Source organism: Chiloscyllium punctatum, chromosome 18 (assembly GCF_047496795.1).
Source record: "Chiloscyllium punctatum isolate Juve2018m chromosome 18, sChiPun1.3, whole genome shotgun sequence".
Classification (NCBI taxonomy): Eukaryota; Metazoa; Chordata; class Chondrichthyes; order Orectolobiformes; family Hemiscylliidae; genus Chiloscyllium; species Chiloscyllium punctatum.
Genome location: NC_092756.1, coordinates 95,473,309 through 95,494,795, shown reverse-complemented (window position 1 = coordinate 95,494,795; position 21,487 = coordinate 95,473,309). Strand labels below are relative to the sequence as shown.

Here is a 21,487-nt window from a genome sequence, read left to right as displayed (position 1 = left end):
ACCCCTGCTCTTTCTAAGCCTCTCTATAACCTAGACAGGTACTCCCCAACAGCAGCCAGGTTAAGATATTGGTAGGAGTGGAGTCTGTGGAACTGTGCTCCATTAATCAGTTTAGACGGGGCATTGTGAATTCAACGTGGACTGAAGTAAATGCTTCACCTTCACCCTCCTCCATATCCAAATAGTTTTCTCTTCAGTCAGTTTGGCAAACCAATAGTAGGTGTTTCCCATGATGTTACCTTTGTATTGAGGTGCTTTGCAGTACTTCATCACCAGATGTACCTTCCACCTTACACTTATCCCCATTTCTTTCACCATCCTGTATACGTCGATGGAGATGCTGATGGCAGTTAGTCGCTGTCTAAGGCAGTGAAGGTGATGACCTAGTGACATCAGCATGAGACCCGGGCGGGGGCTGTGTTCATTTCCAGCCATTGCAGCTGGTGCAATTTGTATTCAGTAAAAATCCAGAATCCCGACTGAAGAAGACCATGAAGCTGTTAGGAGAAAGTGAGGAATGTAGATGCTGGGGATCAGAGTCAAAAAGTGTGGTGCTGGAAAAGCACAGCAGGTCAGGCAGCATCTAAGGGGCAGGAGAACATTACAGTGCAGTATCGGCCCATCAGCCCTGGATTCGACGTTTCGGGTATCAGCCTTTCATCCTGATGGAGGGCTCATACCCCAAACATCAATTCCCCTGCTCCTCAGATGCTGCCTGACCTGCTGTGCTTTTCCAGCACCACCTTCTGTGACCATGAAGCTGTTGTCCATTGTCAGGGAGAAGCCCAACCTGGTACACAAATGCTCTTCAGGGAAAGAAATCTACTGTCCTTACCTGAGCTGGCCTACACGGGACTCCAGACTCACCTACAGCAATATGATTGGCTCTAGGGATGGGGTAAATGCTGGCCTGGTCATTATCCACATCCCATAGAACGGTATGTTAGGAATTTGATGGGAACAGCAATGAAATGCGATATTAATGTCCTTGTAACTCACAAAGATATTTACAGTCCTATTTCATCTCTGTCATTGTGAAGAAAATCATCTGGAGGAGTTTGTTTTTCACCACCTTGATTTTGTTTTGAATCTATCCCCAACCCTGCTCCCGAATAAATTAGGGATACTAAATTCAATGTAATCTTAGATAAAGGATCAGTCAATAGTTACCCCCAGAGCCAGTACCCAAAGGCATTTTTCAAAGTCTCTGGTGATCATTGAGTGACCATGTGATGTCCATCCATTTGGATAAGGTCTTTGTGACCGCTGGATATCAATATGTTTTGGATCGTTTTTGACCAGAACGAGCGTAAAAACATGAATACAGTTTCTGGTCAGACTCATCAACTGTCCCCACAGGCATCTTTCACAAGAGGCTTCTCAGTGAGATGTTATTGGTGGCTCCAGATGTGAATCAAAGCCACTCTGTCAGGCCTATCTAACACTGAGGTTAATCAAAGGGAACATATCTCCACCTCACCTTGGACTTCAACCACTTCGATGAAACAAAAAGCAAAATCCTGCAGAAAATGGAAATCTGGAATCACAGCAGAAAATGCTGAAGAATCTCAGCAGAGCTGCCAGCCTCTTTGGAGAGAGAAACAGAATTAATAATTTGAACCACATTTTGACTCAATCATTGGACTCAACATTAACTCTATCCTTCTTTCCACAGATTCTGCCAGACCCATGTAGACTCTCCAGCATGTTCTGGTTTTATTTCTCAACTGCTTTTACATAGTAGCTTATAATTGCTCATAAAGTGAAGTGGTCCATGTCCATATACAGCAAGGCTTGGACAATATCCAGGTTCAGGCTGACAATTGACAATTTATATTTGAGCCACACAAGTACCAGGCAACGGTCACCTCCATCGAAGGAGAATCTAACCATTACCCCATGACATTCAATAACATTACTGTGACTCAATCTCCCACTTTCAATATCGTGGGATTACCATTGACCAGAATATGAACGGGACTGTTCAGATAAATTCAGTGAGGCTAGGGATCCTGCAGCAAGTAACTAATCTCGTGATTCCAATAGACTGTCTCCCACCTTCAAAACACAACTCAGGAGTGAGATGGTATACTCCCTACTTAGTTGAATGAGTACACCTCCAGCAACATACAAGAAGCTCAACACCATCCAGGACAAAGCAGCCCACTTGATTGGCACCACATCCACAAATATTCACTCCCCCTTCCACTGACACTCAGTGGCAGCTGTGTGTACTATCCACGAGATGTACGAGAGTAATTCTCTCCCGGACCTGAGTCTGCACCTTCCAAACACACGACCGATACCATATATAAGGACAAGGAAGTTCCCTCCAAGTCACTCACCATCCTGACTTGGAAATACATTGGCGTTTCTTCAGTGTCACTGGGTCAAAATCCTGGATCCCCCTCCCTCACAGTCCTGTGGGTGTAGCTAAGTCAATTGACTGCTTCCGTTCAAGAAGGCAGTTCACCATCACCTTCAGAAGGGCAACCAGGGACAGGTAATAAATGTTGGACAAGCTCGCAATGCCCATGTCCCTTTAATGAATGAACATTTGAAATCTGGTCCATTTTGAAGCCAGCAAAAATGAAACCGTAGCATTTAATTTGTCAGGTAAAATTCTGGGACACATTCAAATGTTTAGTAAAGGTGGAGAGAAGGTTAATATCGTGTTTCCAACGCCTAGAGACTTCATTTGTCATTCAATTACATCCAGCTCATTTGGAGTTTGCACAGAATCTATGACTCCAAGAGCAATGATATCATTAAGTTTCATCTATAAAACTTGTCTATCTTCCAGATCTCTGATTGGTTCTGGGTCTCTGCTCCTCCCTCACAGTCCTCCCTGTTGTGTTCATTGGTGCCTGGATTGATTGGAAATTCCTGAGCGGCTGTCAGGGATTGTCAATCTTCATTGGAGCTGCCACGCCCTGATTGAGTGCAGGGTGTCCCCGGAGGATAAATACAACAACTAGGGGGGAAACAAATTTAGTTTTAGTGTTAGGGAGAGGGAATAGTGAAGATGGCTTCTCAAGTGTGTCAGAACTACCACAAGGACTGTGAGGATGCTGTTAACAAGCAGATCAACCTGGAGCTCTATTCCTCCTATGTTTACCTCTCCATGGTGAGGCTTGTGGTCTTGACACTTCAACCTGAAGAGTTGGACTTCTGTTGATTTAATGTATTGGTAAAATAGATTGTGCAAGTTTCTGGTATTTTTAAACATAGAATAACCTTTGAGTGAATGACTCCTACAGCAGCTGCTCTCTATGGTTATTTAAGGTATAGTGTGGGCTTCTTGTTGTACAGTGGCAGTGTCCCTGCCTCTGAACCAAGAGGCCTAGTTTCTAGTACTACCTACTCCAGAAGTGTATCTGAATGTTGCTGAATTATACTTTGTTTTTTTCTATTGAACCATAGACCTACTTATTGCCAGAAGGTCACTCTCTAGTGTCACTGCTGTAGTCTGGCAGATCCTCCTTAGTATTGTTCCCTCCCTTTGGAATGTTAAGCTCTCAACCTTCTGATGTTGAGACTTCATTCACAGCAATGATCACTGTTTTCATTAGTGGAATGGAAAATGTGTATAATAACTTGCTCAATGGTATTTGACAGTATCTCAACTGCTTGTTCTGGAATCAATTGGAGTACCTTTGTTTCTTTCCCTGATGCAACAGTCACTCTTTCAAACACTACCAGTATCTGGCAGTAAACCCTATCACGTCAGACAGTCTCTCTGAATGATAGGCCAGATACTGGAGAGATCTACCCTGTTATGGAAAGTCTCCTTTCCTAAGGAGAGTAGGGCACTTTGGTTTAATCCATTGAAAGCAGGCTGTACTACATACTCAGACACAAGCTAAACCTAAATTCTTGGCATGAAACCTAATGCTTGGCTTCAATGAAGTTCAGCTGAAAAATGAGCTGAATCTAGTTTAGATCTCGTGGAGTACAGGGACAAGTAGCCATTTGGATACAGAACTGGCTCACAGGTAGAAGACAGAGGGTGGTGGAGGGTTGTTTTTTCAAACTGGAGGCCTGTGACCAGTGGAGTGCCACAAGGATTGGTGCTGGGTCCACTATTTTTCACTTGTATAAATGATTTGGATGAGAGCATAAGAGGTATGGTTAGTAAGTTTGCAGATGACTTCAAAAGGGTTACCTCCGATTACAACAGGATCTGGACCAAATGGGCTGAGAAGTGGCAGATGGAGTTTAATTCAGATCAATGTGGTGCTGCATTTTGGGAAAGCAAATCTTAGCAGGACTTGTACACTTTAATGGTAAGGTCCTGTGGAGTGTTGCTGAACAGAGACCTTGGAGTGCAGGTTCATAGCTCCTTGAAAGTGGAGTTGCAAGTAACTAGGATAGTGAACAAGGCATTTGGTCTCCTTTCATTTATTGGTTAGAGTACAGGAGTTGGAAGGTCACGTTGTGGCTGTACAGGACATGGGTTAGGCCACTGTTGGAATATCGTGTGCAATTCTGGTCTCCAGAGAACAGACCTTTAAAACCAATCTAAAGGCCATCTAACCTACACTATTCCATTTGGATCCATATGTTTATCCAATGACCATTTAAATGTCCTTAAAGTTGGTGAGTCTAGTACTCTGAGTAAAGAAACCACCTCTGACATTGTCCTATATCTAACACCCCTCAATTTAAAGCTGTTAATCAATCTATATTAGACAGCAACCTTTTGATTTCTATGTTTAATAGGGCACAGCTGCTGGAAGTTGCTGCCCAATTTAGACTCTCCAACATTTCCGTTACAAAATCTAGCCCATTATGTTTCAACACTTTCAGAAGGCGATTGGATCTTCTGAGTGGGATAACTCAAGTTACACATTTTTTTGGCAAAGTGGAAAGTACATTCCATTTTAATTTAACTAAATGATAGGATCATTATTTGCTAGAACAAACCGAAGGAGGCCTAAAAAGATAAGGATCAGCACAATTAAAGGTGACATCCAGTGACATAGTGACAAAATGTTTTGTAGCATCACCCCTCTAGCATCCCTAGATTGCCAAGTTTCCAATCTCTAATGCCTTCATAGGACGATGCCAAATAAAGTTCAAGCTTTCCCTAAAGCACTGGCAACATGGACAGTTGCTCTCCTTTGCCCCATTTGCTGAGGCATTATGCTGTGGAATTCCCTCCCTAATACTTTCTGACCCTCTATTTTCTCCTATAAGACAGATTACAACTTTAACTCTTCACCAAGTGTTTGGTCAGCTCTGCTAATATTTCCCCAGATTGCTTGGTGTTAAATCTTATCTGATTACAATCCTGTGAAGTACAATGGGATCAGCTGTACAGGACATTGGTTAGGCCGCTTTCGGAATATTGCGTGCAATTCTGGTCTCCTTCCTATCGGAAAGATGTTGTGAAACTTGAAAGGGTTCAGAAAAGATTTACAAGGATATTGCCAGGGTTGAAGGATTTGAGCTGTAGGGAGAGTCTGAACAGGCTGGGGCTGTCCTCCCTGGAGTGTCTGAGGCTGAGGGGTGATCTCAGAGGTTTACAAGATTGAGGGGCATGTATAACGTAAACAGGCCAAGTCTTTTCCCTGGGGTCATGGAGTCCAGAACTAGAGGGCTGTTACAAACTGACTCTTTTGAAAATCTTGAATTGCTTTTAGAGCTTGATGACACTTGATTTTTTTTTTCTCTCCTTTTCCCCCAGTCCTCTAACTTTGACCGGGATGATGTTGCCCTGCGTCACTTTGCTGAGTTCTTCAAGGAGCAGCCCCATGAGGAACGGGAACACGCTGAGAAACTGATGGCATTCCAGAATAAACGTGGAGGCCGAGTCCTCCTGCAGGATGTCAAGGTTAGGGTTTGGTGTTTATTGCAGATGGACAGTAATTCTGACATTAAAAATGCTCCATATCAGCATCAATGGTTTTTATGGTAACTCTGATACCACAGTTCTCTAAATTTAGTGTAGAAATGTGAAGCCCCTACATTTCTCTCCCTCTCCAGAAGCCAGAGCAGGATGAGTGGGGCAATGGTCTGGAGGCAATGCAGAGAGCTCTGCAGATGGAGAAGGATGTGAACCAGAGTCTGCTGGATCTGCACAAACTCTCCTCTGGCCACACTGACCCTCATGTGAGTTCTTGGTATTAACGTTTTTGCTTCTAGCTGAATAAATGGAATGACAAATCAAAAATCAATCCCACTCTGCTCTCACTCTCTCTCCTTCTCGTGGAGGGTGTTGTATGGGAGTGGACCAAGCTTCTGATGTTGCCAAGATCTGAACTCTTTAGAGGCTCTTCAGCAGTTTGGGACATCATGTAACTGTCCACACTACTGTATTAATGGGAATATTTTTCTTGGTGGGGGGTGGGAAGGTGCATGTGATCTTGACCTATTCAGTTCCCCTCTTTCCCTTCCAGCTGTGTGACTTCCTGGAGAGGCACTACTTGGATGAGCAAGTGAAGATGATCAAGAAGCTGGGAGATCACATCACCAACCTGAAGAGACTGGGAGCCCCTGAGAATGGCCTGGGAGAGTACCTGTTTGACAGGCTCACCCTGGGGGAGAGTGTCTGAACTGACTGCAGGGAACAAGCTGTGGAGCTTTTGGTATTAATGGGAGATGTGTGCAGAGTAAGGTTACTTATCTTAAGTGACCTGTCCTCTATTGTGAAATATGCCAAGTGTAAATAAACTGCTCAATATTGTACTCTTTTGTTGACTTGTTTGGATGAATGTCTCAGTTGTGAAGAGGTATGATGAGATGTAACCTGTTGTGGAAAACCCATTACCACAATAAATAGGATCAGTTTATCCTGAGAGCTTGCTATTCAGATGGCTTCAATCCAGTTTGGGTTAATTCTCTTGAGAGGGTGTCATATTAGCGATTCAATGAGACATTGAAAAGCACTAACACTTGGTTTATAAATCTTCTCTCCAAACAGGAGGACTAACCTTTAACTTAGTCATGGCACAAGTGATCAGATTTATTCCATGTAGGCTTTTTGAGGGAGCTTGGCAACACTGGCTTCCCAGCAAGTCCTCATTTCAACCCATCCCACTGCTGCTCCCATTTCACTGGGCATGCCCTCCATAGAACTGCTTGCTTTATGTCCAGTCTGTCTTTTGGAGCACTGATGTGCAAAGTTCAAATGTGTTTATTGCTTTTCCAGTGTTGACCCTGTTAGCAGTTTCTGCATTTGGCAGAACACCAGCAACCCCTCCAGTGTTCTGTAGGAGTGAAATGGAGGGAGTTTTTGCCCCCTCAGTAGGGGAGGCTAAAATGACAGGGCATAAGGTTAGAGGGAGAGATGTAGAGGCCTGCGGGTGCAGTCTCCGGAATGAACTGCTGAGAGATAGTAGTGGAGGGGAATATAACTGACATTTTAAACACTCTAAACTACATGGCTAGGATAAGTATGGTGACATATATCCCAAATGGGAGTAGATTAATTGAGATGCTATACCTGTTGAGGTACATCAACATAGTCATAATGTCACTGATCTGCCACTTCAGTAGGAGGCTGTCTTTATAGCAGATAATGCTGCTTTGTACGAGTAACAATTGCTGACTCATCAGGGACTTGTAGGAAAGGGACCCTCTACTCTACTACAGTTCCAGACTGGGCTGGGTGTAAACACTAATACTGGATTAGTGGTGCTGGAAGAGCACAGCAGTTCAGGCAGCATCCAACGAGCAGCGAAATCTTGGATGCTGCCTGAACTGCTGTGCTCTTCCAGCACCACAAATCCAGTATTTGATTTTCAGCATCTGCAGTCATTGTTTTCACCTGGGTGTGAACTCACTTGACTGGAATATACTTACTGAGAATTCATTGGTCGCTCAGTGTAATGTCTCGGGATTCAAAGCACCAAAACATGCTCCACTCAATCAAATCAGATTATAATTTGTCTTTTGTAAAGGGGCCAATTAATATAGGACCACAGTGCTCAACAAATAACATCTTTCAGTTCTTGTCTAGTAAAGATATTAGGAAGAGGAATTCTGCTCCAAGAATTCCAAAATGGTTCCTTGTATATTTCTGGAAATAATCCAGATCACAGCTGAATATTCCCTTCCTGCCCCCAAAATATTCTCCAACCATTTCTGTTGGCAGCAATCAGTTGACAACTAACAACTTGTAAATCTTCACTGATTGTAGCCAAATGATTTAATCTTTATACATTCTGCTCCATCTGGTTGGATCATTACCCCTCTGAATGGGTGCTAACCTGGTTGATATTGAAGTTGTAATTACCCATTGTTTATGTTGGTCTCAGGTGTTTGAAAAATGCCCCATGATTCATAAAATGTCAATCTTCAGACATCCATCTTAGATTCCCTACAGTGTGAAAGTAAGCCATTCAGCCCATTGAATTCACACTGACCCTTAGAAGAGCATCTTACCCAAACACTCCTTCTCTTATCTCTGTAATCCCTCATTTCCCATGGCTCACCCAGCTACCTGGACGCTATGGACAATGTCCCAACATGAATCCACCATAACGTGAATATTTTTGGACTGTGGAAGGAAAGTGGAGCACCCAGAGGAAGCCCACGCAGACACGGAGAATGTGTAAACTCCACACAAACTGTTGCCTGAGGGTCCCTGGTGCTGTGAGGCAGCAGTGCTAACCGATGAGCCACCGTGTCACCCGATGCCTTTGTGAAACAATAAAAATGCAAATACATTGCAGCATCTTTGTTTTCACACCCATCCCCATTCTCACTTTTCACAATCACTCCGTCCCATCAGTCAGTCCCAGTGGATAGGAGCAGAGGGAGCTTATTCAGTCCATTGGGTCTGTCTGCCACCCAATGAGATTCTCGCTGATCTGATAATCCTCATCTCTATATCCTTGGTTGTCTCCATAAACTGTGATCATTACAAACTTAAAAACCTATCCCAACCCATCCTTAACAGCCCTCTGCAAGAAAGAATTCCATAGATTCAGAAGGGATTGGGAGAAATTTCTCCTTATCTGTCTTCAACGGGTGATGTCTTACTCTGAGATGACGCTCTCTGGTCCTGGTCACTCTCACAAGGGGAACCAACCTCTCTGCATCCACCCTGTCAACCTCGTGAAGTAACACATGTTACAGGAAATGTCTTTTCTCATTACTCTGACCCACTCAACTGCTCTTCATGAGAGAGTCCTTCCATAGGATCAGCCTAGTGAACCTTCTCTGGACTGCCTCCAACCCTTCTTTAGATCAGGGGTCAAACCTGTTCCCAGTACTCCAACTGTGGTCTGGCTCAAGTCAACAGTGTGGTGCTGGAAAAGCACAGCAGGTCAGGCAGCATCCGAGGAGGAGAATCAACGTTTCGAGCATAAGCCCTTCAATCAGGCTTCATCAAGCCCTTCAGAAGCCTTTTCGGGATTTTGCCCAAAACATCTATTCACCTGCTCCTCAGATGCTGCCTGGCCTGCTACGTTTTTCTAGCACCACACTCTCGACTCTGATCTCCAGTATCTGCAGTCCTCACTTTCTCCTGTGGTCTGACTAGAGCCTTGTGCAGTTATAGCAAGATGCTCCTCATTTTATACTCCATTCCCTTTGAAATACTTGCCACCAGTCCATCTGACTTGCCTCTTACCTGCTGCACTTGAAGGCAGCCTATCATCAGAGTCTCCAGTGGTTACCTGGGTGCCCATTGAGTGGCCATGTGATGTCCATCAGTTGGACAAAGCCCCCACTGAATATTCATTTCATCTCAGATCCTTTTTGACCAGACCAGGTGTCAACTCCCAGATACATTTTCTGTTTGTGTGCATCGATTGTGTCTGTTGGTGGTATCTCTGCCCAGAGGCACCAGCCTGTCAAATAACCAACGGTTCCAGGTGTGAATCAGTCACTCTGTCTGGTGCACCTGAAACAAAAGTTAATCCAAGGGAGCACATCTCATCACTTCATCCAGAACTGAACCCATCTGTAACGGAACCAGATGTCATTGTGTGAAACCTCAGAAAAACTGTACCATAAAGCAGTTTAGGTCAGATTGTTCAAATTCATTCTTATCTATCCATACAGAAAGTTAGGAGTTTGTTCAGGATCTATTAATCTATAAGCAATGACCTCAAGATTGATTTCCAAATCTCTGATTGGCTCTGAGTAATGGCCCCTCACCAAACCCCTCCTCCTTTGTTCATTGATGCTTATATGCATGGTGATTCCTGATAGGCTATTGGGGATCATCAATCATCATTGGTGCTGCCACTTCCTGTTGGGTGCAGGCTGTCCCAGAAGGATAAATAGAAGAGCTTGTGGGAGTGAGGTTTAGTTCTACAGTTGTTTAGGTGATAGTGTGTGGGAATAGTGAAGATGGCCTCCCAAGTGTGTCAGAACTACCACAAGGACTGTGAGGATGCTGTTAACAAGCAGATCAACCTGGAGCTCTATTCCTCCTATGTTTACCTCTCCATGGTGAGGCTGGTTCTCCCTGTCTCTGTGTTTGAAGATGTTGGAGTTTCTCCAGTTTAATGAAATTGCTTTATGCCATACTCTATTACTGGGAGGGATACCATTTTGAGTAGTGAAGGATTTCTTGTTGAAGTTAACATTGAGCAATGCCTGCTCTGTGCAGCAGCTGTCTTCTGTGGGGGTTTAATGCTGGACTAGATCAGCTACTTCCTATGTAACTAAACAACCAGGCAACAAGGGTAACTGGCCAGTAACTTTATACAGTGGTTATTATTAGGTGACCATAGCTGGTGCAATGTTGTATGTGTCCTCACTAATGGTTATTGTCTTGAGCTGAAGATAGCAATGTGGGTCTAATGTAACTTTTCTTTTTCTGGGATACTAGAATGTGTAGTCAGGAATAATTTCCACTAGAGAAAGAAACATTGGTCAGTTTCTGACAGTAAACTGTCTCCTTGATGCCTGTTCTCTTGGAGTCAGTTCCACACTCCACAGAAATGGAGTGGCAAGAAATCCCTCCTGAGGGCAAGGAGTGGTATATTCTAACAATTTTAAAACTGAAATTTAATCTTTCAACATTTTGCTTGTCTAAGAGGTACCTGCCCATCAAACTTTAAATCACAACAATCTTAAAGATTTGGCTTTAACTTCTGAAACAGAATTGCATATTATGATTTTTAAATATGATTTATGGCTTGTTTTACACTTTTTTTTTCCCTCCAGTCCTCTTACTTTGACCGGGATGATGTTGCCCTGCGTCACTTTGCTGAGTTCTTCAAGGAGCAGTCCCATGAGGAACGGGAACACGCTGAGAAACTGATGGAATTCCAGAATAAACGTGGAGGCCGAGTCCTCCTGCAGGATGTCAAGGTTGGATTAATTTAGTTTCTAGTCTACTTGGTTAGAAATAAGTTCACTTAATATGGATTTGAAGTGGTTTAACACAAGTGGTTTATACTTGTGCCTTGTTAAGACCTCTACTTTCTTGTGACCACCTTTTACTGGATTGGACACCACTTGTAAGAAAGTGACCACCATGTTTTTTGCTTCCTCCAGAAGCCAGAGCAGGATGAGTGGGGCAATGGTCTGGAGGCAATGCAGAGAGCTCTGCAGATGGAGAAGGATGTGAACCAGAGTCTGCTGGATCTGCACAAACTCTCCTCTGGCCACATGGACCCTCATGTGAGTTCTGATGTATTTATGTCAGGGCTCTTGTCTTAACTGGAAAAGACATTTTTGGTCCTTTTGCCTCTGATTTCTATGTAAATGGTGAGTGCAGTACAGGAGTGACCACGCTTCTGGTGTAGCCCAGATCTGCGCACTTTCTCAAGGCTCTTCAACAATCTGTCACATCACTTAGCTGTCCACTCTCTCCATATTGAGGGGAATATCATTCTTGGAGAAAAGTCAAGTTGATCTTGACATAATCAGATTTCCTCTTTCCCTTCCAGCTGTGTGACTTCCTGGAGAGGCACTACTTGGATGAGCAAGTGAAGATGATCAAGAAGCTGGGAGATCACATCACCAACCTGAAGAGACTGGGAGCCCCTGAGAATGGCCTGGGAGAGTACCTGTTTGACAGGCTCACCCTGGGGGAGAGTGACTGAACTGACTGCAGGGAACAAGCTGTGTAACCTTTGGTATTAATGGGAGATGTGTGCAGAGTAAGGTTACTTGTCTTAAGAAGTGACCTGCCCTCTATTGTGAAATATGCCAAGTGTAAATAAACTGCTCAATATTGTACTCTTTTGTTGACTTGTTTGGATGAATGTCTGTCAGTTGTGAAGAGGTATGATGAGATGTAACCTGTTGTGGAAAACCCATTACCACAATAAATAGGATCAGTTTATCCTGAGAGCTTGTTATTCAGATGGCTTCAATCCAGTTTGAGTTAATTCTCTTGGGAGGGTGTAATATTAGCCATTGGCTGAGACATGTTGAGAAGCACTGACACTGGGTTTATAAATCTTCTCCTCTCCAAACAGGAGGATTAACCATAAACTTAGTCATGGCACAAATGATCAGATTTATTCCATGTGGGGTTTTTGAGGGAGCTTGACAACACTGGCTTCCTGGCATGTCCTCACTTAGGCCAGTCCCAATGCTGTTCCCATTTCACTGGGCATGCCCTCCATAGAACTGCTTGCTTTATGTCCAATCTGTGTTTTTGAACTTTGCACATCAATGCTCCAATGTGTTCATTGCTTTTTCTAGTGTTGACCCTGTTAGCAGTTTCTTCATTTGGCAGAACACGAGCAACCCCTCCAGTGTTCGGTAGGAGTGAAATGGAGGGAGTTTTCTTTTCCCCCTTTCTTTCCCCCCCCCTAGGGAAAGTGAAAATAACAGGGCATAAGGTTAGAGGGAGAGATGTAGAGGCCAGAGGGTGCAGTCTCTGGAATGGACTGCTGAGAGATAGTAGTGGAGGGGAATATTTCTGACATTTTGAACACTCCATTAACTACATGGGTAGGATAAGTATGGTGACATATATCCCAAATGGGAGTAGATTAATTGAGAACTGGGTGGCATAGACAAGATGCTATACCTTTGGAGGTGCATCAACGTAGTCATAATGTTACTGATCTGCAACTTCTGTATGAGGCTGTCTTCATAGCAGATAATGCTGTTTTTGTACTAGTAATAATCGCTGACTTGTTGGGGCTTGTCAGAAAGGGACCCTTTACAACAGTTTGAGACTGGGCTGGGTGTGAACTCACTTGACCGGAATAGACTTCCTGAGAACTTGTGTGACCTCATTGGTCACTCAGAGCTCAGTGTAAGTTCTCTGGATTCAAAGCACCAAAACATGCTCCACTCAATCAAACCTGACTATAATTACTGTCTCCTTTTGTGAGGGAGCCAATTAATATAGGGCAACTGTGATCATCCAATAACTTCCTTCAGTTCTTGTCCAGTACAGATATTGCGAAGAGGAATTCTGATCCAGGAATTCCAAAAAGAATGTTCCTTGTTCTAGCTACTGTGGTCTGACTAGAGCCTTGTGCAATTATAGCAAGACCTTGTGCTATGTAATGAATCAGACTTTATAAAAGATCTCAAAGTAAGGGAACACTTAGGAACAGCGATCATAATATGGTAGAGTTCAGTCTGGAGTTTGAAAGAGAGAAGGCAAAATCAGATGTAATGGTGTTACAGTTAAATAAATGAGGGCATGAGAGAGGAGCTGACGAAAATAGACTGGAAGCAGAGCCTAGCGGGGAAGACAGTAGAGCAGAAATGGCAGGGGTTTGTGGGTATAATTGAAGACACTGTAAAGAGGTTCATCCCAAGGAAAGAAAGACTATCCGGGGAGGGATTAGACAGCCATGGCTGACAAAGGAAGTCAGGAAATGTGTTAAAGTAAAAGAGAGATTCTATAAAGTGGCCAAGAGCACTGGGAAATCAGAAGATTGGGAAGGCTACAAAAACAAACAGAGGATAACAAAGAGAGAAATAAGGAAGGAGAGGATCAAATATGAAGGTAGGCTAGCCAGTAATATTAGAAATGATAGTAAAAGTTTCTTTCAATACATAAGAAACAAACGACAGGCAAAGTCGACATTGGGCCACTTCAAACTGATGTTGGAAGCCTAGTGATGGGAGATAAGGAAATAGCAGGAGAACTTAACAAGTACTTTGCGACAGTCTTCACAATGGAAGACATGAGTAATATCCCAACAATTAAAGGGAGTCAGGGGGCTGAGTTGAGTATGGTTGCCATCACAAAAGTACTAGAAAAGCTAAATGGTCTTAAAATTGACAAATCTCCTGTCCCCGATGGGATGCATCCCAGAGTTCTGAGGGGGGGTGGCTGATGAAATAGCGGAGGCGTTGGTTGAGATCTTTCAAAAGTCACTGGAGTCAGGGAAAGTCCCGGATGATTGGAAGATCGCTGTTGTAACCCCCTTGGTCAAGAAAGGATGAAGACAAAAGATGGAAAATTATAGGCCAATTAGCCTAACCTCTGTTCCCTGGGCTGCAGAGAGCAAGTATTCATTTTTATCCTATGAACGAGATCTATAGAATCTGAAGCTGTAGAAGTAGCTCACTGTCCTGGACTTGATTATGGACTGTACCAACTGTAAATAAACTGCTCATTGTTGGATTGGTTTTTGCTGACTAGTCGGTCAAACTGTGTATACAGGTCTAAGCTGTGACTTGCTATCAGAGGATCTCTTGATCCAGATCAGTAATTAAATCCAGTCCAAATTACTTCATCTGACACCAAATATGTGGTGTGGGTATAAGACCAAGTACAGAGTTGAGTTTATGGAGTACATGTTTTCTCCAGTACAGTGGGAGACTCATACTACCAGATTCAGTACAAGGACCAGTGCCACCAGCAATATATTTGCTCACACTATTCAACCATCACTAGTTAGATTACAGCCTCAGCTGTTTCGGTTTTTCAAAACCACAACCACCTACCCCCACTCCTCACATCCTCAATTAGAGCAAGTTTCACGGTAGGTTCTCTCTGAAATCACAACTGTCTTAAACTTGCTGGTTTCTTGGAAGCAAAGCCTTGAGGCTTATCTCGATAGCTCATTAAGCTGTGCTTGAAGTGTTGAGGATATTGGCCTGTTAATATTATGATCTAAGCTGCAAGGTTGGAATTTTTTGTCTACTTTAGAGCTTTCCCACTTTAGGTAATCTGAAAACTTGGTGAATCTGTGGAACGTCACAGTAGTCTTAACGTGTGATAGACCTCAGGCCTCTCTCCAATCCACAATTACTGCATTAGACTCACTGGGGAAGATTAACCCTACACAGTGAGAACCTGCAAGAGTGGCTGCTTGGACAATGCTGAACACAGCCAGAATGTTCACTATTTGAAATAAACTCCTGCTCTTTCTAAGCCTCTCTATAACCTAGACAGGTACTCCCCAACAGCAGCCAGGTTAAGATCTTGGCAGGAGTGGAGTCTGTGGAACTGTGCTCCATTAATCAGTTTATACAGGGCATTGTGAATTCAACGTGGACTGAAGTAAATGCTTCACCTTCACCCTTCTCCATATCCAAATATATTTCTCTTCAGTCAGTTCGGCAAACCAATAGTAGGTGTTTCCCATGATGTTACCTTTGTATTGAGGTGCTCTGCAGTACTTCATCACCAGATGTACCTTCCACCTTACACTTATCCCCATTTCTTTCACCATCCTGTATACGTGGATGGAGATGCTGATGGCAGTTAGCCGCTGTCTAAGGCAGTGAAGGTGATGACCTAGTGACATCAGCATGAGACCCGGGCGGGGGCTGTGTTCATTTCCAGCCATTGCAGCTGGTGGAATTTGTATTCAGTAAAAATCTGGAATCCCGTCTGAAGAAGACCATGAAGCTGTTAGGAGAAAGTGAGGAATGTAGATGCTGGGGATCAGAGTCAAAACATGTGGTGCTGGAAAAGCACAGCAGGTCAGGCAGCATCTGAGGAGCAGGAGAACATTACAGCGCAGTATAGGCCCATCAGCCCTGGAGTCGACATTTCGGGTATCAGCCTTTCATCCTGATGGAGGGCTCATACCCCAAACATCAATTCTCCTGCTCCTCGGAGGCTGCCTGACCTGCTGTGCTTTTCCAGCACCACCTTCTGTGACCATGAAGCTGCTGTTCATTGTCAGGGAGAATCCTGACCTGGTACACAAATGCTCTTCAGGGAAAGAAATCTGCTGTACTTACCTGAGCTGGCCGACACGGGACTCCAGACTCACCTACAGCAATATGATTGGCTCTAGGGATGGGGTAAATGCTGGCCTGCCCATTACCCACATCACATAGAACAGTATGTTAGGAATTTGATGGGAATGGCAATGAAATGAGATATTAATGTCCTTGTAACTCACAAAGATATTTACAGTCCTATTTCATCTCTGCACCTTCCAATCACACGACCGATACCATATATAAGGACAAGGAAGTTCCCTCCAAGTCACTCACCATCCTGACTTGGAAATACATTGGCGTTTCTTCAGTGTCACTGGGTCAAAATCCTGGATCCCCCTCCCTAACAATCCTGTGGGTGTAGCTAAGTCAATTGACTGATTCGGTTCAAGAAGGCAGTTCACCATCACCTTCAGAAGGGCAACCAGGGACAGGCAATAAATGTTGGACAAGCTCGCGATGCCCATGTCCCTTTAATGAATGAACATTTGAAATTTGGTCCCTTTTGGACCCAACAAAAATAAATTCTTAGCATTTAATTTGCGGGAACACATTCAAATGTTTAGAAACGGTGGAGTGAAAGTTAATATCGTGTTTCCAATCACAAGAGACTTCATTTGTCATTCAGTCACATCCAACTGTAAGCATCCAGTTAGTTTGGAGTGTGCCTAGAATGTATTACTCCATAAGTAATGATATCATTAAGTTTCATCTCTCAAACCTATCTGTCTTCCAGATCTCTGATTGGTTCTGGGTCTCTGCTCCTCCCTCACTGTCCTCCCTATTGTGTTCATTGGTGCCTGGATTGATTGGAAATTCCTGAGCGGCTGTCAGGGATTGTCAATCTTCATTGGTGCTGCCACGCCCTGGTTGAGTGCAGGGTGTCCCAGGAGGATAAATACAACAACTAGTGGGAGAGTGGTTCAGTTTTAGAGTTGTCTAGGTGAGAGTGAGTAGGAATAGTGAAGATGGCCTCCCAAGTGTGTCAGAACTACCACAAGGACTGTGAGGATGCTGTTAACAAGCAGATCAACCTGGAGCTCTATTCCTCCTATGTTTATCTCTCCATGGTGAGGCTTGTGGACTTGAGACTGGAACCTGAAGAGTTGGACTTTTGTTGATTTAATGTATTAGTAAAATGGATTGTTCAATGTTCTGGTGATTTTAAACATATAATGACTTTTGAGTGAACAACTCCTACAGCAGGTGCTCTCTGTTATATAAGGTGTAGTGAGAGCTTCTTGTGGACACTACCACTGTACCCTACCTCTGAACCAAGAGGCCTAGGTTCTAGTACTACCTACTCCAGAGGTGTATCTGAATGTTGCTGAATTATACTTGGGGTTTTTTGTATCAAACCATGGTCCTACTTATTGCCAGAAGGTCACCCTCTAGTGTCACTGCTGTAGTCTGGCAGATCCTCCTTAGTATTGTTCCCTCCCTTTGGAATGTTAAGCTCTCAACCTTCTGATGTTGAGACTTCATTCACAGCAATGATCACTGTTTTCATTAGTGGAATGGAAAATGTGTATTATAACTTGGTCAATGGTATTTGACAGTATCTGAACTGCTTGTTCTGGAATCAATTGGAGGACCTTTGTTTCTTTTCCCTGATGCAGTCCAGTCAGTGGTAATGTTTGAAAGAGTATCTGGCAGTAAACCCTACCATGTCAGACAGTCTCTCTCCATGATGGGCCAGATACTGGAGAGATCGACCCTGTTCTGAAAAATCTCCTCCACTGTGAGGAGGGCACTTTGGTTCAATTCAGTGAAAGCCGGATGTACTACATAACCTGACATAAGAATTCAGGTTTAGCTTGGTATGGGCTGTTTAGCTTCCATGAAATTCGGCTGAATAACAAGAGCTGAATCTAGCTAACTGTTTTAGCAGGGAACGAAGTTGTATGCTGTTTCAAATTGTCTATTAATTGAAGATCTAGAATTGCTTTAGGAGCTTTAAGTGACACTTGATTTCTCTCCTACCCCTAGTCCTCTTACTTTGACCGGGATGATGTTGCCCTGTGTCACTTTGCTGAGTTCTTCAAGGAGCAGTCCCATGAGGAATGGAAACACGCTGAGAAACTGATGGCATTCCAGAATAAACGTGGAGGCAGAGTTCTCCTGCAGGATGTCAAGGTTGGATTAATTTAGTTTCTATTATGCTTGGTTAGAAATAACTTCACTTAATATGGATTTGAAGTGGCTTAACCCAATTGGTTTGTACCTGTGCCTTGTTAAGACCTCTTCTTTCTTGTGACCACCTTTTACTGGATTGGACACCACTTGTAAGAAAGTGACCACCATGTTTTTTCCCTTCCTCCAGAAGCCAGAGCAGGATGAGTGGGGCAATGGTCTGGAGGCAATGCAGAGAGCTCTGCAGATGGAGAAGGATGTGAACCAGAGTCTGCTGGATCTGCACAAACTCTCCTCTGGCCACATGGACCCTCATGTGAGTTCCTGATGTATTTATGACAGGGCTCTTAGGTTAAATGGATAAGACACTTGGCCCTTCAGCCTCTGAGATTGTATCTAAACTGTAGTGAGTCTAATCTGGGAGTGGACCAAGCTTCTGGTGTAGTCATGATCTGAGCACTTTCTCGAGGATAAGCAATCTGTGACATCCCTTAACTGTCAGTCAGTGATGTACAGCATGGAAACAGACCCTTTGGTTCAACCTGACCAGATATCCTAACCCAATCTAGTCCCACCTGCCAGCACCCAGCCCATATCCCTCCAAACCCTTCCTTTTGCAGCAATTCGTCCAAATGCCTTTTAAATGTTGCACTTGTCCTAGCCTCCACTTCCTCAATTGCCCACCCTCCATATTGGGGGGAATACCAGTCTTGGTGGAGAAGAGTATATTTGATCTTGACATAATCAGATTTTCTCTTTCCCTTCCAGCTGTGTGACTTCCTGGAGAGGCACTACTTGGATGAGCAAGTGAAGACGATCAAGAAGCTGGGAGATCACATCACCAACCTGAAGAGACTGGGAGCCCCTGAGAATGGCCTGGGAGAGTACCTGTTTGACAGGCTCACCCTGGGGGAGAGTGACTGAACTGACTGCAAGGAGCAAGTCGTCTTTTTTTTATATTGAGTGAGATCTATAGAATCTGAAGCTTGTAGAAGTAGCTCACTGTCCTGTGCTTGATCATGGAATGTACCAACTGTAAATAAACTGCTTATTGTTGGATTGGTTTGTTGACTACTGGGTCAAACTGTGTATACAGGTCAGTGCTGAGACTTGCTGTCAAAGGATGTCTTGATCCAGATCACTAGTTAATCCCTGTCTCTATGTAAGTTCCACCCCCACAGCAAATAGGATGTGGTGTGGGTATAAGGCCAATAACAGACCTGGGTTTAATGGAGAAAATGTTTTCCCCAGTACAGTGGGAGATGGGCACTCTACCAGATTTGTGATCTTCAAAAGGAGTTTTACTAACTCCTTCCTGAGCAGGTCAGTGCATCGGCCATTGCCGCTGGGAATAACGTTCCTAACACTATCCAACCATCACCAGTTAGATTAAAGCATCAGCTGGTTTTTAAATATGAAACCAGCTTTTCCACTTCTTGCATTACTAAATTAGAGCAAATTTCAGAGTAAGGTTTTTTCCTCTGAAGTTACACCTGTATTAAACTTGCTGATGTTCTCCAGCCTCTAGCCCTTGCTTATCTCTAGCTCATTAAGCTGTCTGAGAAGTGTTGAGGATACTGTCCTGCCAATATGATGGCCTAATCTGTAAGGTTGGAATTTGTTTTGTCCACTTCAGACCCTTCCCGCTTTCAGCTCTCCAAAATCTAGAGAGGAACCAGAAAACTTGGTGAATCTATAGAATGTTGCAGTAGACTTAACAGGTGATAGACATAGGCCCTCTCTCACTGCATTAGACTCACGGGGGAAGTTGAACCCTGCACACAGTCAGTGAGGAACTACATTCAAAATGTCCAAGGGTGCCAGCAGTTAGATAATTCTCAACTGTGCTATAAGGTTCATTATTTCAAACAAACTTTCTAAACCTCTTTAGAACATAGACAATTAACATTCAACATCAGCCAGGTTAACATTGTGGTATGGGAGGAGTCTGTGGAACTGTGTTCCATTAACCAATTTGGGGGGGGAGGTCAGTGAGTGAATTCAATGCACAAAAGGAAGCAATGAGGACAGAAGTAAATGCTTCAACTTCACCCTCCTCCACATCCAAATATTCTCTTCAGTCAGTTTGGCAAGCTAATAGGTATTTCCCATCATGTTAGCTTTGTATTTAAGTGCTTTGCAGTACTTGATCACTCGATGAATCTTCCACCTATCTCCCTTTCTTTCATCATCCTGTATATGTAGATTGAAATGCTGACTGCAGTTATCTAGTGTCGAAGGCAGGAAAGGCGATGAACTAGTGCCATTAGCATGAGACCTGGTCGGGTGGGGGGTTTCAAATCCAGCCATTGCAGCTGGTACAATTTGTACTCAATAAACGTCTGGAATCCTGTCGAAAGAGGACCATGGAACTGTTAGGAGAAAGTGAGGAATGTAGAAGTGAGGGATTGGAGTCAGTAAGTGTGGTGCTGGAAAAGCACAGCAGGTCAGGCAGCATCTGAGGAGCAGGAGAACATTACAGCGCAGTATATGCCCATCGGCCCTCAAGTCAACGTTTCGGGTATCAGCACTTCATCCTGTTGGAGGGCTCAAACTCCAAACATCAATTCCCCTGCTCCTCGGATGAACATAGAACATAGAAGAATACAGCGCAGTACAGGCCCTTCGGCCCTCGATGTTGCGCCGATCAAAGCCCACCTAACCTACACTAACCCACTATCCTCCATATACCTATCCAATGCCCGCTTAAATACCCATAAAGAGGGAGAGTCCACCACTGCTACTGGCAGGGCATTCCATGAACTTACGACTCGCTGAGTGAAGAACCTACCCCTAACGTCAGTCCTATATCTACCCCCCCTTAATTTAAAGCTATGCCCCCTTGTAATAGCTGACTCCATACGTGGAAAAAGGTTCTCACTGTCAACCCTATCTAACCCCCTAATCATCTTGTACACCTCTATCAAGTCACCCCTAAACCTTCTTTTCTCCAATGAAAACAACCCCAAGTGCCTCAGCCTTTCCTCATAGGATCTTCCTACCATACCAGGCAACATCCTGGTAAACTTCCTCTGCACCCGTTCCAGTGCCTCCACATCCTTCCTATAGTATGGCGACCAAAACTGCACACAATATTCCAGATGCGGCCGCACCAGAGTCTTATACAATTGCAGCATGACCTCAGGACTCCGGAACTCAATTCCTCTACCAATAAAAGCCAGTACGCCATATGCCTTCTTCACTGCACTATTTACCTGGGTGGCAACTTTCAGAGATCTGTGTACATGGACACCAAGATCCCTCTGCTCTTCCACACTACCAAGTATCTGAC

The 21,487-nt window shown here is 43.9% G+C and overlaps 2 protein-coding genes across 2 annotated transcripts; both read left to right on the top strand.

Annotated features, from left to right (window-relative positions):
- Positions 1–3,025: 3,025 nt before the first annotated feature.
- Positions 3,026–12,017, top strand: LOC140489106 (ferritin heavy chain A-like). The gene is made up of 6 exons (XM_072588343.1): positions 3,026–3,127; positions 5,690–5,836; positions 5,989–6,114; positions 11,128–11,274; positions 11,461–11,586; positions 11,856–12,017. The coding sequence occupies exons 1-6, from the start codon at positions 3,026–3,028 to the stop codon at positions 12,009–12,011; spliced, it is 804 nt and encodes a 267-aa protein (XP_072444444.1). The 3' UTR covers positions 12,012–12,017.
- A 5,013-nt stretch (positions 12,018–17,030) lies between these two features.
- LOC140489105 (ferritin heavy chain A-like) lies at positions 17,031–19,128 on the top strand. The gene is made up of 4 exons (XM_072588342.1): positions 17,031–17,132; positions 18,052–18,198; positions 18,386–18,511; positions 18,964–19,128. Exons 1-4 carry the CDS (start codon positions 17,031–17,033, stop codon positions 19,117–19,119), a joined length of 531 nt encoding a protein of 176 aa, XP_072444443.1. The 3' UTR covers positions 19,120–19,128.
- The last annotated feature ends 2,359 nt before the right edge of the window (positions 19,129–21,487 follow it).

Coding starts and splice junctions, on each gene's coding strand:
- LOC140489106 (XM_072588343.1), top strand. CDS start 3,026: ATGGCTTCTCAAGTGTGTCAGAACTACCACAAGGACTGTGAGGATGCT. Junction 3,128..5,689: donor CCTATGTTTACCTCTCCATG/GTGAGGCTTGTG, acceptor CTTTTCCCCCAG/TCCTCTAACTTTGACCGGGA. Junction 11,587..11,855: donor CTGGCCACATGGACCCTCAT/GTGAGTTCTGAT, acceptor TTTCCCTTCCAG/CTGTGTGACTTCCTGGAGAG.
- LOC140489105 (XM_072588342.1), top strand. CDS start 17,031: ATGGCCTCCCAAGTGTGTCAGAACTACCACAAGGACTGTGAGGATGCT. Junction 17,133..18,051: donor CCTATGTTTATCTCTCCATG/GTGAGGCTTGTG, acceptor TCCTACCCCTAG/TCCTCTTACTTTGACCGGGA. Junction 18,199..18,385: donor TTCTCCTGCAGGATGTCAAG/GTTGGATTAATT, acceptor CCCTTCCTCCAG/AAGCCAGAGCAGGATGAGTG.